The 13,993-nt window shown below is 49.8% G+C and overlaps 1 protein-coding gene across 2 annotated transcripts in view; it reads right to left on the reverse strand.

The window, feature by feature from the left end:
• PTPRS (protein tyrosine phosphatase receptor type S) overlaps positions 1 to 13,993 on the reverse strand; it is a 133,076-nt gene that overhangs the window by 69,815 nt on the left and 49,268 nt on the right. For both annotated transcript variants that reach the window (XM_072919461.1, XM_072919460.1), the window contains exons 3-4: positions 10,599 to 10,744; positions 9,336 to 9,477 (exon numbers count right to left, since the gene is read on the reverse strand). In XM_072919461.1, the coding sequence (XP_072775562.1) occupies positions 9,336 to 9,477; positions 10,599 to 10,744 (288 nt within the window). The remainder of the gene's footprint in view (positions 1 to 9,335; positions 9,478 to 10,598; positions 10,745 to 13,993) is intronic.

Consider the following 13,993-nt stretch of genomic DNA (forward strand, 5'->3'; position numbering starts at 1 on the left):
GGCTGTGATCTCTGGCCATGGAAAAGAGTTTTCAATCTTACAGGATGAATTACCAGCTCTGAGTGTTTGATATCAGTAATAATTAAGTGTGGCACGGGTGCAAAAGTAAAATTTTAGGATTCTAGATGAGGGGTCCAAAGGGGACAAGATGGAGGAAACTGGGTGTGCCTTGTCCTTTTTCTCCTTCTTCATGCCCTCCATGTTTCACTGTGGTGTTGGCATTTTTCTGTTGGTTCAGGCTGGGGACACACTGTCCAACGTAGGTGACAGATATTGGCACGTTATTGTAAATCCAGCACAGGTAGTTTGTGGTATTTAATGTTTGTACCATCCCACTGAGGGCAGAGCCCCACACGCTGCCCTGCAGGACAGAGCTGCGGCAGGGCAGCAGAACATGTTAGAGATAAACAGAATAAACAACCTTGAAAACAGCACAGATTAATTACAACTTCTTCTTTGGCAGCAGGACTGAAAGACAGAGACTTTCTACAATTTTGGGATCATTTAAATACCGCAAATTCTGACACTAAGGACTGGATTATCCAGAGCAGACTTCTATGTCACCAAACTTCCAATGACAATGTATTTAACTTATTCTTTCTGACTTCTTCCTGATCCCTGCCTTTCCACTAGCATCCAACAAGATGGAAAACAGGTGACACTATAAGAAAATTGACCAGCTTGTCCATTTTGTGGGGTTATTTCAGTGTCCCACAGGATTCTACATTTAAGTGAAATCTTTTAAAACCCTTAAATAGTGGGGAATAGCAGACTAGAATTAGAGAATCATTAAGGTTGGAAAAGACCTCCCAGATCCACCTGCCTGCTAAACTGTCCTCCAATGCCACATCAAGTCAGTTTTTGAACACATCCAGGGATGGTGACTCCACCAGGCAGTCTGTTCTATGTTTATTCATATCTATGTTCTATGTTTATTCACTCTTTCAGTGAATAAATGTTTCCTGATATCCAGCCTCAACCATTTGGAGCAACTTGAGGCCATTTCCTCTGGTTCAGAGACCAACTCACACCTGGCTGCACCCTCCTGTGAGGGAGCTGGAGGGAGTGAGAAGATCCCTCCTGAGGCCCCTTTCCTCCAGGCTGAGCCCCCCCAGCCCCCTCTCCTGCTCCTCACAGGGTTTGTGTTGGAGTCACCGTGTCAGAGTTTCTCCAGGAAGCTCTGCCAGGTCAGGGGCTGGCACTGTGTTGGCAGAGCAGAGGCTGTGCAGGGATCCCTGCACTGCTCACCACACTCTGAGCAGCCACAGCTAACAGGAACCTTCCCCTCCAAACCTCACCGTGCAGAACGCACTGCACAAGAGGAAGAACGGAAGAACCCACGTGGAAAGGGCTGTCAAAGACAGTGGGACTGGGAGAGAAAGGAGAGGAAAATCTCCTCCTTCAGCTGCAGTGACCAGAGGGGACACACACAACAACAGTATGCCAAGTGCTGTCAGCCAGGGTGTGATTTTTAGATTTATTAATTCTGAGTGCTGCTGCCCTCCAAGAACAGTGGCACCAGCACCCAGCAGAGAGGCTCAGCTGAGCTTCAAGTGAGCTTCCTGCTCCTCTCAGTGCTGCTTTTGCCTTCACTAATGAGGGTGAGGAGGGCAATCCCAACAATGCTGACTAATTCGTGGTAACTCCTACGACACCCCAGTGCTTCCCCAGTAATATCTGACACAGCCCCTCACTCCTGGGTTGGGGTGGGCTGTTTCATGCTGGCTGCCACAGCTCAGGAATGTGCATTTTCCCCCCCAGAACATGTCTGGGGGAAGGCAGCTTGGAAGGAGGATGCCAGCAGCAGGGGGAGATTTGGGAGGGATCCTCTGTCATCTCCAATGAGCCATGGCAGGGAATCACAGCCTTGGGAGTCTGTGGCATGGAATCCATCCCAAAACAGGTGAGGGAACAGAAGGGAAATAATGCAGGGAATTAAAAAAGGTGGGATTCTTAACAAATGAACATCCATCACAGCCAACCCCCCACTGACACTGAGGGGAGCTCTCACAGCGGCACTGGGATGGCGCTGGGCTGTGCTGGGAACAATCCTGCCAACTGCAAACACACCCAGAGCGTGTTTCCTAAGGCTGGCTCATGATGGATAAGGAGGAACAGAGCCAAATACAAATGGCACAACCCAGAGACAGTGAGGCAAGGGACAAACCCAGTGGCCTTGCTGTGATGGGTGCATTTTCATGGAATCCCAGAGTGGCTTAGGCTGGAAGGGACCTCAAAGCCCATCCAGTGCCACCCCTGCCATGGCAGGGACACCTTCCACTGTCCCAGGCTGCTCCAAACCCTGTCCAGCCTGGCTTTGGGCACTGCCAGGGATCCAGGGGCAGCGACAGCTGCTTTGGGTACCCTGTGCCAGGGCTTGCCCACCCTGCCAGGGAGGAATTTCTTCCTGGTATCTAAGCTAAACCATCACTCTTTCAGTTTAAAGCAGTTTTGGTGCATCTGAAGCACCTCTAAACCAGAATTTTGTATCATAAATCGGGGCTGTTTACACACATCTGTAACCAGGGTCCAGCCCAGCCCTCTGAACGCCCTGAGCTGTGCTGGGACACTGCAGGACCCCCCAAACCGTGTGTTCCTGCAGCCCCCCAGCAGCGATGTCAGGCCAGCAGAGGGGCTCTGGGAATTGCTGTGCCTGTGCACAGCTTTCAGCCAGGCTTTAATGGTCCTGCCGCCCCTCCTCGCTCTCAGCAGCCGTGGGAGGGTGAGTGAGGAGCTGCAGCCGCATTGGCTGCAGATGACATCACTATTGATCCCTGCTTTTATCCTGCTCCCTGGTGATGCTGCTCCACCTGCCTCCAGCCCCTGCCCCTTCCCTCCACGAGCAACCCATGCACAGAGGGAATAACCTGTGCCTGGCAGGGTGTGTGTGCACATGTGTGTGTGTGTGTGCAGGGGGAGGCCGGCTACAACCATTATTACCCAGTGTTTCTAATTAAACAAAAACGTTAATCTAGCAGCACAACGTGCAGAATTCCTCTGAGTTTAATTAAAACAACTGTGACTAGAGGCGTGATCAGATTGGAGGATCAGATGAGCAGAGGAAGCATCTCTGAACATCACAGACTCGAGTGCTCAGATTTCCTTCCTGTCAGGGAAGTCAAATCCTCCATCCCCTAACAGCTGGGTTCCCTGTAACAATGCAGTTACAACCTCATTGCAATCCCCACAGGACATGCACACACTTGCCCTGCCACCCTCCCCATCCATCCCCAAACACCCCCCAGACCTGTCCCCGAATAAACAAAGAATGGTTCTGGTTGTGAATTCTCTTCCTGAAAGCAGCTCAGGCAACTGCAGGAACAAAAGAACCAGACACAAGCTGGAGATGCTTCAAGGGCACATCTGGGCAGCTGCTGCTGGAGCTGAGCTGGCTCGTGCAGGCAAAGCTTTTCCTGAGGTGCAGCTGCCACATGAAGGGAGCATCCCAACACCTTGTCCATCCCTGATTTAGACCCAGCTCTTCACAGCCCACCCCACCCCTGTGGCAAGCACATTTCCCTCCCTCTCAGGATATTTCATAGAGGTGCACAGAGAGAAATGAAAGAGAAAACAATTTCTATTTCTGCTCCTTGTTTTTCCTTTGTGGAATGTGTCTGGAGAATTGTTTACCTGGGGTGAGTGCTTGGTTGGATTCTGGAGAGGATTGTTTGAGCCTGATGGCCAATCCAACCCACCTGGGGCTGGACTCAAGAGAGAGGGTCAGGAGTTGTGTTAGAATCAGAGAAAGTAGTATGTAGCATCCTCCTTTTATATAGTATATTAATGTATTTTAGCATAGTTATAATAAAGAAATCATTCAGCCTTCTGAATTGAGTCAGACATCGTCGTTTCTTCCCATTGGGTTCGCCTGCATTTACAATACCACCCCAAGCTGGTGAAACACCTCAATGTCTCACTGAGCAAAGGAGGGTGAGAAAGAGCAGGGGAGGAGGGATGGAGGGAGGCAGGGGAAGAGAGAGGAGCACTTCAGCTGCCATTTATAGTAAACCCCACCCGGGGACACCTTCTGTGCCTGGACCCTGCTCAGGCTGCCACACACAGCGAGGGTCCCCAGCCCCAGCCAGGCTGCTCTGTCCCCTTGTCACTCTGGAAGGTGGCAGCCCTGGGTTTAGCTAATTAGCTGTGCTGGAAATGAGGATGATTAAGGAAGATAAAGCGGGTGTTGCTGCTGCTCTTTTTCCCGCAGGGTGTACACAGTTGTTTAATAATTTAGAGGAGGAGGGTGTGAGCGCGAGCAGTCATGCCATGGAGTCGGTGCAGAAAGCCATGAGGATGCTGTGGAGGGAAGAGGAGGAGGGATTTTCACTCTCCTCTGGAGATATGGATGCTGGCTGGTCTCTACAGTTGACTGTCCTCATTCAGGGTATAAGAAGCACAGAGGTGGAGCAGCTCGAGTGACACAAGTTTTAATCAGGATCAAAATCAAAACCCAGCACTCTTGAACTCGTCCCTTTCGTTATGTTTACAAACACTAGAGCTGCCCTCTCCCCAGGTATCCTGACACTATGTGCCTTGTGAAATTACATCAACAATTATTTCCACCCATGTGTCTGTACCTGTGTCTCAGTTCTCTGTTATTGCCCAGCCAAACACAATTTCAATGCAGGGAGGAGTCTCAGTAATGTGCTCTGTCTGTTGATTCCATTTCTTTGGAGCTCAAAGTTCCACTATGAAAGCAGTAATAGCCTAACAATGTTATTAAAATTTGTGTGCTCACAGGCAGTAAATGCACCCTTAGATATGTGTGCTGCACCCCAAAACAGTGCAGGCAATGCCTATGTTCCCTCCACTAACGTGTCCTCAGGTGCCCTCCTTCTACAGGCATCTCAGTTAAAATTACTTTGATGTTATTCAGGAGCTACAGAATTAATCTGCTGTCAATGTCACCCAATTTTCAGGTCACTACAAGAAAAGCAAAACAAGTCAAGTTTGAAGAAAGACTGCCAGGAATTTTCCAAATGGCAAGGTAACATTTCAGAGGGAGCAGCTTCCCTTTCCCATGTGCCCCGTGGGACACTCTGCTGAGCATCCAGAGCTGCTTCTTGTTTACCTTTTGTGATTTAAAGCCAACAATTACAAAAAAAAACCCCAAAAAACCCAACAAACCACAGGGATCTTGCTAGAACTTTACACATTCCCACACCAGATGTGCTCTTGGAGGAGGAAACGTGTGAGGGAGATTTCAGGCTGGAATTGTTAAAGAAATGTCTGAATACTTCATGAAAGGAAACCAAGAGGGAAACACTAAAAGCTGTGAAAGTCTGTCCATAGCAGCCCCAGTGACAGTCCAGGAGGGAGTCCCACAGACCTGACGTGTCCCACAGCCCCTTCTCCCCCTTGCTCTGGAGTGCAGCAATCCCAGGAACAGCCAGCACTGCCCAGGATGCAGCGAGGGGTGGCTCAGGGCACACCAAATTCTGCTCCCTTACACTGAACTGGATTAATCAGTGGGTTTTGTGCTGTATTTACTAATGACTCCCCACAGAACTCCCTCCATCAGCTTCCACAGAGTAAAGAATGGAGCCAGCCTGGTCCTTGTTTGAAACCCAGCCTGTGCCTCCCACAGCTGAAGTCCCTGTCCCCTGAGCCCACTCAGCTCTGACAGCACAGGAAAGCCTCCACAGCCTCTCTCAGGCCACTAAAGACATGGAGGGGAAGGATAATCTGCATACAGGAAGTAATAATAATAATCATCATCATCATCATCCAGGCAGAGATGACAGAGATAGCAGTGGAGACACAGATGGAATCCCAGGGTGGTTTGGACAGAAGGGACCTCACAGCCCATCTCATCCCACCCCTACCATGGCAAGGACACCTTCCACTGTCCCAGGCTGCTCCAAGCCCTGTCCAGCCTGGCCTGGGACACTGACAGGGATGGGGAGTCCATAACCTCTCTGTCTGTATCTATCCCAGGAGATACAGATATAGATATTTATATCTTCCTTGAGAGTGGGCAGCTTAGAGAATCTACACCAACTGGGGGCTGGCACGCCTGTGCCAATGACCTTCCTTCCTGCCTAAGTTCCAACGAAAAACAAGAGCAGCTGGAGTCAAACACAACTGGAAAATGCTTCCCAAATCCGCTTTATTTCTTTTTCTCCGAGCTCTGCAGGAGTCAGGTTTGCAGGCACTCTGTCTAGGCAGCTGTGGAAAGAACAGCCAGTTTCCACAGCCCTACCAAAGCAGGATCCCTGGAGAAGCAGAGCAGGAAGGACAAGCCAGCCAGCAGAGCTGCTGTGAAGGGACTGTGTGAGTTGAACGGTGTCCATCACAGCTCTGCTTCTCAGAAGCTCCCCAAGGTTTCCTCTCCTGCAGTTTCCTGTTTTCAAGTGAAGGCATGTGGGTTTCTACCAGGGGCTGATCCAGGAGTAATCATGTGCATAAGCAAGAGGGGTTTATGCTCAATCCCTTCAGCAGCTGCATCTAGTAGGGAAGAATGTACTGTTTTCTCTTCTGAGTAGAGGAAATATTTTCTGTCTTATTTGCTGTTAGGAGACTGGTGTTGAGGAAATGCTGCAATGCTGGTGCAGGAAGGTACCCACAGGTATGTCTGGGATCACAGCAGCACAGGCAACAGGCTGCACAGCTACCCCAGAGCCCCTGGTGCAGTTTGCAGCAGCTGGGCTCAGGTTTCCGCTCTCCAGAGTGTGCCAAGGTAACAGGTTCTGCAGATGACAGCTCCCATCCATCTCCAGGCTGTGGAGCAGCCGAGGAGCAGCCCCCTCTCTCTGCTCAGCATCACTTCTGCAAGTGAGAGCAGAGACAGAGAGGAGGAGGCTGAGCAGGGAGAGAAAAGACAAACAGGAGAGTGGGTGAGTGCAGAAGAGGGGAGGAACAGGAGAGGAGTAGATGCCAACATGCTCACTTTGTCATTGTGCAGATGAGTGCATTTGGCTTGGTGCTTTTAACTTTCCCAGCACTTAAAAACGCAGATAAAGAGGAGACAAACTCCGCTGTGTGAGAGCTAAGGAGTGATGGAGGATGGAGTAACTCCAGCTGAGAGAGAAGGGGGGGATATGCTACAAAATCTGCTTCCTTGGTGCTCTTCACCATTGCCTTGGATTTTACCCTGCAGGTAATTCCTGCTCCCTCAAGCTCCATGAGAGTACCCCAGTGCTCCAGGAGACTCCAAAGCAGGTCCCAGCAGGCAACCAGAGCTGTGGGAGCAGAGCCACAGTCAGAATGCTCTGGTGGGCTCAGCAAAGGGTGGAATTAGTCAGCAGTGGGCAGATGCAGCCCCTGTGCTGTCAGCTGCCTCTGGCTGACGTGGATGATGCTGATCCCAGAAGGAAAAGCTGCACAAAGACACGTACAAAGAGCCCAGGTCCCTCAGGACAGCCCCTGAGCTCAGCTCATTCCTGCTTCAGTCTCTACAGCTCCCTGATAAGAGGCTGTGGCCAGGTGGGATCGGGCTCTGCTCCCAGGCAACCAGAGAGAGCAGCAGGAAACAGCCTCAGGTTGGACATCAGGAGGAATTTCTCCATGGAAGGGGTGGTCAGGCCTTGGAAGGAGCTCCTCAGGGAGGTTTGGAGTCCCCATCCCTCAAAGTGCCCAAGGAATAACTGGAGATGGCCCTCAGTGCTCCAGGTGGGGGACAAGGTGGGGATGGGTCAAAGGTTGGACTTGGTGACCTTGGAGGTCTTTCCTACCTTGATGATTCAGAGCTACAATGATCCCACACACTGCAGCTCACTGTTGGTGGGCAGTGCATCAAAACCACGGAAGGAGCTGGAGGAGAACCTTCCCCTGCAGCTAAATTCAAGGGCTACAAGCTTTGAATATGACTGCAGGGGCCCTTCTCCCAGCCTGTCACAGCTCCAAAGGAATTCATGGGAATAAGTGTGAAGAATAAGGCTCCCACCCTCTGGGATAACCACAGTTAGACACACTCCTGTCACACTGCACTGTTCCAAGCTCCTGACAGCTCCATCCCACCACGTTCCTCCAACAGAAGGTTAAATGCCATGCCAGGCACAGGAGCTGCACACACATCTAAGTCACCTACACAAATCTGTCAGGCATGACTGGACCACGGGCCCCCACGCTCACAGGCAGCCAAAATCCTGACAGCACAGAGCCCACAGCAGGGATATTCCCAGCTGAAAAGGGAGGTTGGGGGCTTTGCCTTCATGTGCCCTTCATGTCTGGTATAAATTCGCTGCTGCACTTTGGAAGGTTCACACATCAATTTTGCTCTGTGCTTGCTGCCTGTTCTAACAAAAGGATTTGAGCTGCTCCTGAAGGGAATACTGGAATTGCTGAAGGAAAAACAACTGGCCCATAGGCAGAGGTACGCCTTGGCCCTGTGGGGCTCCTGCCTGGAGCTCCTAGAATCATTGTTAGTCTTGTTCACTGCAGAGAGAAGGGCTTTTACTGCTGCTGCTGCTGAAATGCCCATGGCTTCATCCACAGCCAAGCTAAATTCCACTCGGGAGCTCTCAGGCAGTTATCCACCACCCCATTCCCACCAGGATCACCTGCACTGCCCTGTGGTTTGAGCAGAGAATGTCACTGATGGGGGTTCCAAACCCTAAAATGGGTCAGTTTGAGCACCCAGCCTCTCTCAGCACTTCACACAGTGATTTTAGGGATCTCCAGGGCAATGACAGCAAACATCCAGAGGCATCCAGAGCAACAGCATATTGTTCCCTCCCCCACATCCAGTTCAGGGAGCATATTTCAAACAGATGACATGAGGGAGGCATCCATGTAAACATCCTCTGTAACGGGGACAAGTGGGAAAAAGAACCAGAACAAAATGGAGAATGGAATTGTTTTCTTGGAGAGTGCACAGAGCCAAGGACCTCTGGGAAGAGGGGAGAAGCCCAGAAAGGCACAATAGGAAAGGAAAAACGTTTGTCCTGCTACCAAAAGTGTGAAAGCCCATGCAGATCCATAACCACCTCAACCCCAGCCCATGAAGTGATTCCTCAGTGAAGGTTTTCCTGAAGCCACATTTCTGTGTGTATAATGGGGAGCTCCTGATGCTGCTCTTAAATATGGGGAAGGAAGTTTTGGAGGGGAGGAAGATCATTAGAGTCACAGGATAATTCAGGTAGGAAGAAACCCCAGAACACCCCAGAACATCATCAATGAAACTTCCTGAAGTGGTCCAGTTTTAGCTCTGTTTCTTACACAGCAGTTTTATGTCTGTCTGAGGTAAGAACAGCACATAGATCTGATGGGTCAGAACAAACCAAACCAAACCAAACCAAACCAAACCAAACCAAACCAAACCAAACCCAGGAGGGTTTTGTACCTTAGCCATGGATTTTTGACAGCCTTCCCACCCAGCTGGGAAGGTTCTTTACCTCGGAGGACGGTGAGCTTGGCGTGGACAGTGACCTCCCCATGAGGGTTCTGAGCGACGCATTCGTAAATGTTCTCGTCCCGGGGGGTCCGCAGGGGCTGGATCCTCAAAACAGCACCTGCACTTTCATCAAATTCAATGGTCTGGGGGACAGAGGCAAAGAGACACACACATGGTCAGTGTCCTCGGGGTGCTGCTTGTGAAGAGCCCCCAGACACACGCACACACCCACGGCAAAGCCTCCAGCCCCTCAGCCCCCACACGTCACCAGCACGGTCAGCCTGGCTCTCCAGCCAGCTCCAGGAGACAGAAATGTCCCAGCAAACCCTGCCAGTGACCACTGACCCACCAAACTCTGCCACTGCCCCACCAACCACTGACCCACCAAACCCTGCCACTGCCCCACCAAACCCTGCCACTGACCCACCAAACCCTGCCAGAGACCACTGCCCCACCAAACCCTGCCAGTGACCACTGCCCCACCAACCACTGCCCCACCAACCACTGCCCCACCAAACCCTGCCAGAGACCACTGCCCCACCAAACCCTGCCAGTGACCACTGCCCCACCAAACCCCCAGTGTGCATCTCAAAGGCTCTGAAAGAACAAGCCACGCTGATGGGGTGTAGGGTGGGTGTTCAGGGCACAAATGGGGTGAAGGAGGACGAAACAGACCAAAGGAAAACAAAATAAAAATGGATCCCCGCCTTGCTCCTCCATCTGCAGGGGCAGCTGACACCACAAAGCTCCTCTGAGCACACAGCTGCCTGGCAGGGCTGAGTCCCACAGCAAATTCCACAGGATGACCTCCCAGTCCTTGTTCCTCTGCTCTCATTTCTATCTAAACAATGCCAATTGCTTGGGTCTGGTTGCCAGCAACTGCAGTGTTTACTCCAGACTGTCCCAGGACTAAAATGCTGAGCCACAGATGGGTATGAAAGGTACATTTACAGAGCTGAAGTACCACAAGCTTAGTTGGGGTTTCCTAGGAAAGCAGGAAGTTATATTATATCCCAGGAAGGGGAAAAACCCAACAGTACAAAATAAAAATCTTCAATAACATAATTGAGCCAAGTTCTCTCTTGCTTTGGAACAAACCCAGCTGTTGACATGGCCAAGAGCTTGCATTTCTCTCCTCCTGCTGCTAAAACTCCTCCCGTTCCAAATTTCCCTTTATTATCAGGTCAGAGGGTGGCCAAAGAGGAGCAGGGGCTGCTTTGTGTCAGTCTCTCTCTTCACAGAGACACCAGATTTCATCTCTTACCTCAAACCTCTGAGAGTTCACTTTCTTCCCTTTCTTGTTCCAGGTGACCCGTGGCTTTGGGTCTCCAGTGGCTTGGCACACGAAGGAGGCCACCCCTCCTGACACACCAATTTGGTCCACAGGCTTTTTAATGAACACAGGAGGACCTGGAGGACAAAAAGGAAATGCCATCAGTGGCAGTCACAAAGACAAGCTCTAATAAACACGGTTTGTAATTAATAGTAGTGTTGTTGCTGCTGTTCTTAATGATCCCAGTTGAAATTAAACCTCTTGGCCTTTTTCAGAACAGCCTTTACCTCCACTTTACATATGAAGTAGCTCCAGCAGAAAATGATTAAGGGCCTGATCCTACAAAGAAGATTTCAATGTTGCAAAACCTCTTTTACTCCTGAAAAGTGGACTTCTAAATTGTTTTGTACAGGGGAAATGGCCCTTGCAAAACCCATCTAATGAGCATCACCAAAAGCTGGTAGAGCTGAAAACAACACTTAGAAACAGTGAATTGCTCTTCCCAGCTCCTTGGATGACCAAAGCACCAAGGAATGGGGGAGGTTTACAAGAACATAGCCAGGGAAGGGGAGAAGGTGGGAGGAGGATGATGAAGTAGATGGAGCAGGAGTCAGCACACAGAGATCCTGAGGACACTGGTGTGACAGAGGCTGATGCCAGTGGCTTCAGGATGTGAAATCCCCTTGGTTGTGGCACCTCTGCTTTCACCTGCAAGTCCTTCCATGGCCCTCACAGGTACATTTGCACAGACCAGGCAAGTGATCCCTCAGAACAGGCAATTTAATGGGCAAAACAGGCAATTTAATGGGCAAAACAGGCAATCTGATCAGCAGAGCTGTGAGCAGGTCAGAACCACCCAGCTGCCAAACCCCAGCCTGCTCCTGCTCCCTTCCCCTCCTAGGAAAAGACATGGAATTCATTCTGGTCCAGGAGGGAGCCACCATCTCCTTCAAACTCCTCCCAGAGCCAGCAGCAGTGCAGCAATGCCTGAATAAATACACACTCAGGCTGTGTTGGAGCCAGCCCAGGCCCAAAAGAACAACACTTCATCCCAAATTACCTCTCCCTCAGCCCCTCCACTGGTTCCCACCAACATCCCACACCTTCAGAGCACCTCTGCAAGGATGGCAGAGGCTCTCCCTGACCAAGGGAGGTGTCATGACAGGAAACCAAGGCCAGCAGCATTTGTGCAGAGCCCATATTGCCCCCACCCTCTGGGAATCCTCCTTCCGTGCTCTAACCTGCTTTCCCCTCATCTAGTTAGTTTAAAATTTATTGAAATATTTAAATCACAAGGCCACAGCTGTGTTCAAATAAAATCACTCAGATCATAAAGTTGCCGTCTGTTTTCTTGAGAAAAGCAGAGCACGTGACTCTGAAATGTGTGTATTTATCCCTTCACACTCAAGAGGGTATAAAATAAGATGCAAACAGCCTCCCACAGGGCTCGACAGGAGGCCAAATGGTAGCTGGGGAGAAGCCTCCAGGGTCTTTTAGGGGTCGAAAGACAAAAGGAAGCCTTCTCCCCTTCCCTGCCTGGCATGGCCAGCAGTATATAAATAAAAGGCACTGAGCAAGCTCATGTGATGCAATCAAGCATTTGTTTCCATGCTGGAGGTAAATACAATTTGCTGGAGCTGTTTACGTCCCACCGAATGCTGTGTGTACAAAGCAGCGCATTTATAAATATCCAAATCTATATTTAGAGGTCAGAGTCTTCTTTGCAATGTTACAGCTAAAGGTTATCAAGCAAGTCCCACTGGAGGAGCTGGCACTGGGGGATCTGTCTTCCAGCTGAGAAAGGTAAAACCCAAAGTTTGCTCCAGGCTAAGATATAAATGCTCACTCTGCCCCTGACTTCCTTCCTGCCCTCACCTCCGCTCGATATCTGAAGAGTTTGCAGAAGTCAATTCTGAAGGTACAGCTAAAAACATCCAGGGCTTTTAAGAACACTTTATTGATGCAAGTTCATTTCCTAAAATAAAGCCCCTAATAAACCTTAATGTCACGTATACATTTAAATGGGTGCAGGCTGCATGATGAGAGCTCAGACGAGGAGAAAAACAAGGTTCTATTTCTGTCCTGGAGAAAGGGATGGTGCTCTAAAAACCACTGAATTTGGAGTCATTGCTCTCATCCCTTTTTGGGGGTCCTGTGGTGCCTCTGTGGGGTGATGGGGGAGCTGAGCTGTCTGTGCATGGGGCTTTTCCTGAGCTCCTGCAATTCCCAGCTGCCTGCAAGGGACTCACCATTAGACACGAGGAGCCAAACAAAAATCCCTACCACCCAACCTGTTAGATTTTACTACTCACTTGAAAAATGGCTGAGAATCAGAGCTAAATTGTTCATTTGAAAATTGCCCAAGCCTCTGGGCTGGAGATTTCATTCCTCCCTCCTCCTGCTCTCCACCTCTGCAGCCTCAGTCACTGCAGCATTTGTTTCCAGCCCACGCTGAGCACTGAGCAGCTCTTTCCTCTCGGGGAGGAGAGAGCCAGGGCCACCACAGGCACAGTGCTGGTGGCCCAAGGTGCTGGTGACCCCGTGGACTGATGATCCAAGGTACTTAACAAATTAATTTGTTAAGAATTTTTACAGAATATATGTTCAGCATGGTAGAAAGATATTTTTTTTTTTTTCCTTTGGGAATAGTGTGACAGAATAACCTTCTTTATGTGTTTGCTTTGTGTCAATTCATGTTTCCTCAATATATCTCCTGGAAAGTGTTGATGAAAGCATAACACAGGGAAGTCTGAGGTTAGTCTTGGTTATAGCACAGGTTGGTCTGTCAGATTACACCCTAAACAGACATGCTAAACAGCCTATACTATAGGTACCTTTCTGTCTTATCTTGGTGCATAGGTAACTGTTTCAAGCAACTGCAGCCCAAGCCTTTTACTTTTTCCATTTGATTCATGTGAATCCCTGTACACCACACAGCACTGAGAGTGACAAACATCATCTATTAGGATAAAGTTTAAACAACAGTTTTTCATTAAAGAAATTAACATACAGATTCTCCCAGTGGTTGATTCTAAAGGATACCAGATTAACATAAAAAAAATCTGTTTATTTTTCCCAGGGTGCTGGGAACCCAGGATGTTGGTGACCCAAAGCTAGGGTTAATCTCCACCATGCTGTGGGGCTGGCTCAGCTTTGCCATGCCAGGCCCAGCTCAAAGGGAAACCCAAGGTGAGAGCTCAGCCTCCAGCTCTGCAAAGGGCTCTGGGAGCCTCCACAGGCAGGGACAAGGTGCCATGTGAAACTCTATCAGCCCACTCGGAGGTGTCTGCCAAGATTGCAGGACCGTGGCTTTAAATAAAGAAATAAAAATCAAAGAAATACGTTTTCCAGACAACATACTGACAGTCCAGGGGATTTTATATCAC

Source organism: Taeniopygia guttata, chromosome 28, assembly GCF_048771995.1.
Source record: "Taeniopygia guttata chromosome 28, bTaeGut7.mat, whole genome shotgun sequence".
Classification (NCBI taxonomy): domain Eukaryota; kingdom Metazoa; phylum Chordata; class Aves; order Passeriformes; family Estrildidae; genus Taeniopygia; species Taeniopygia guttata.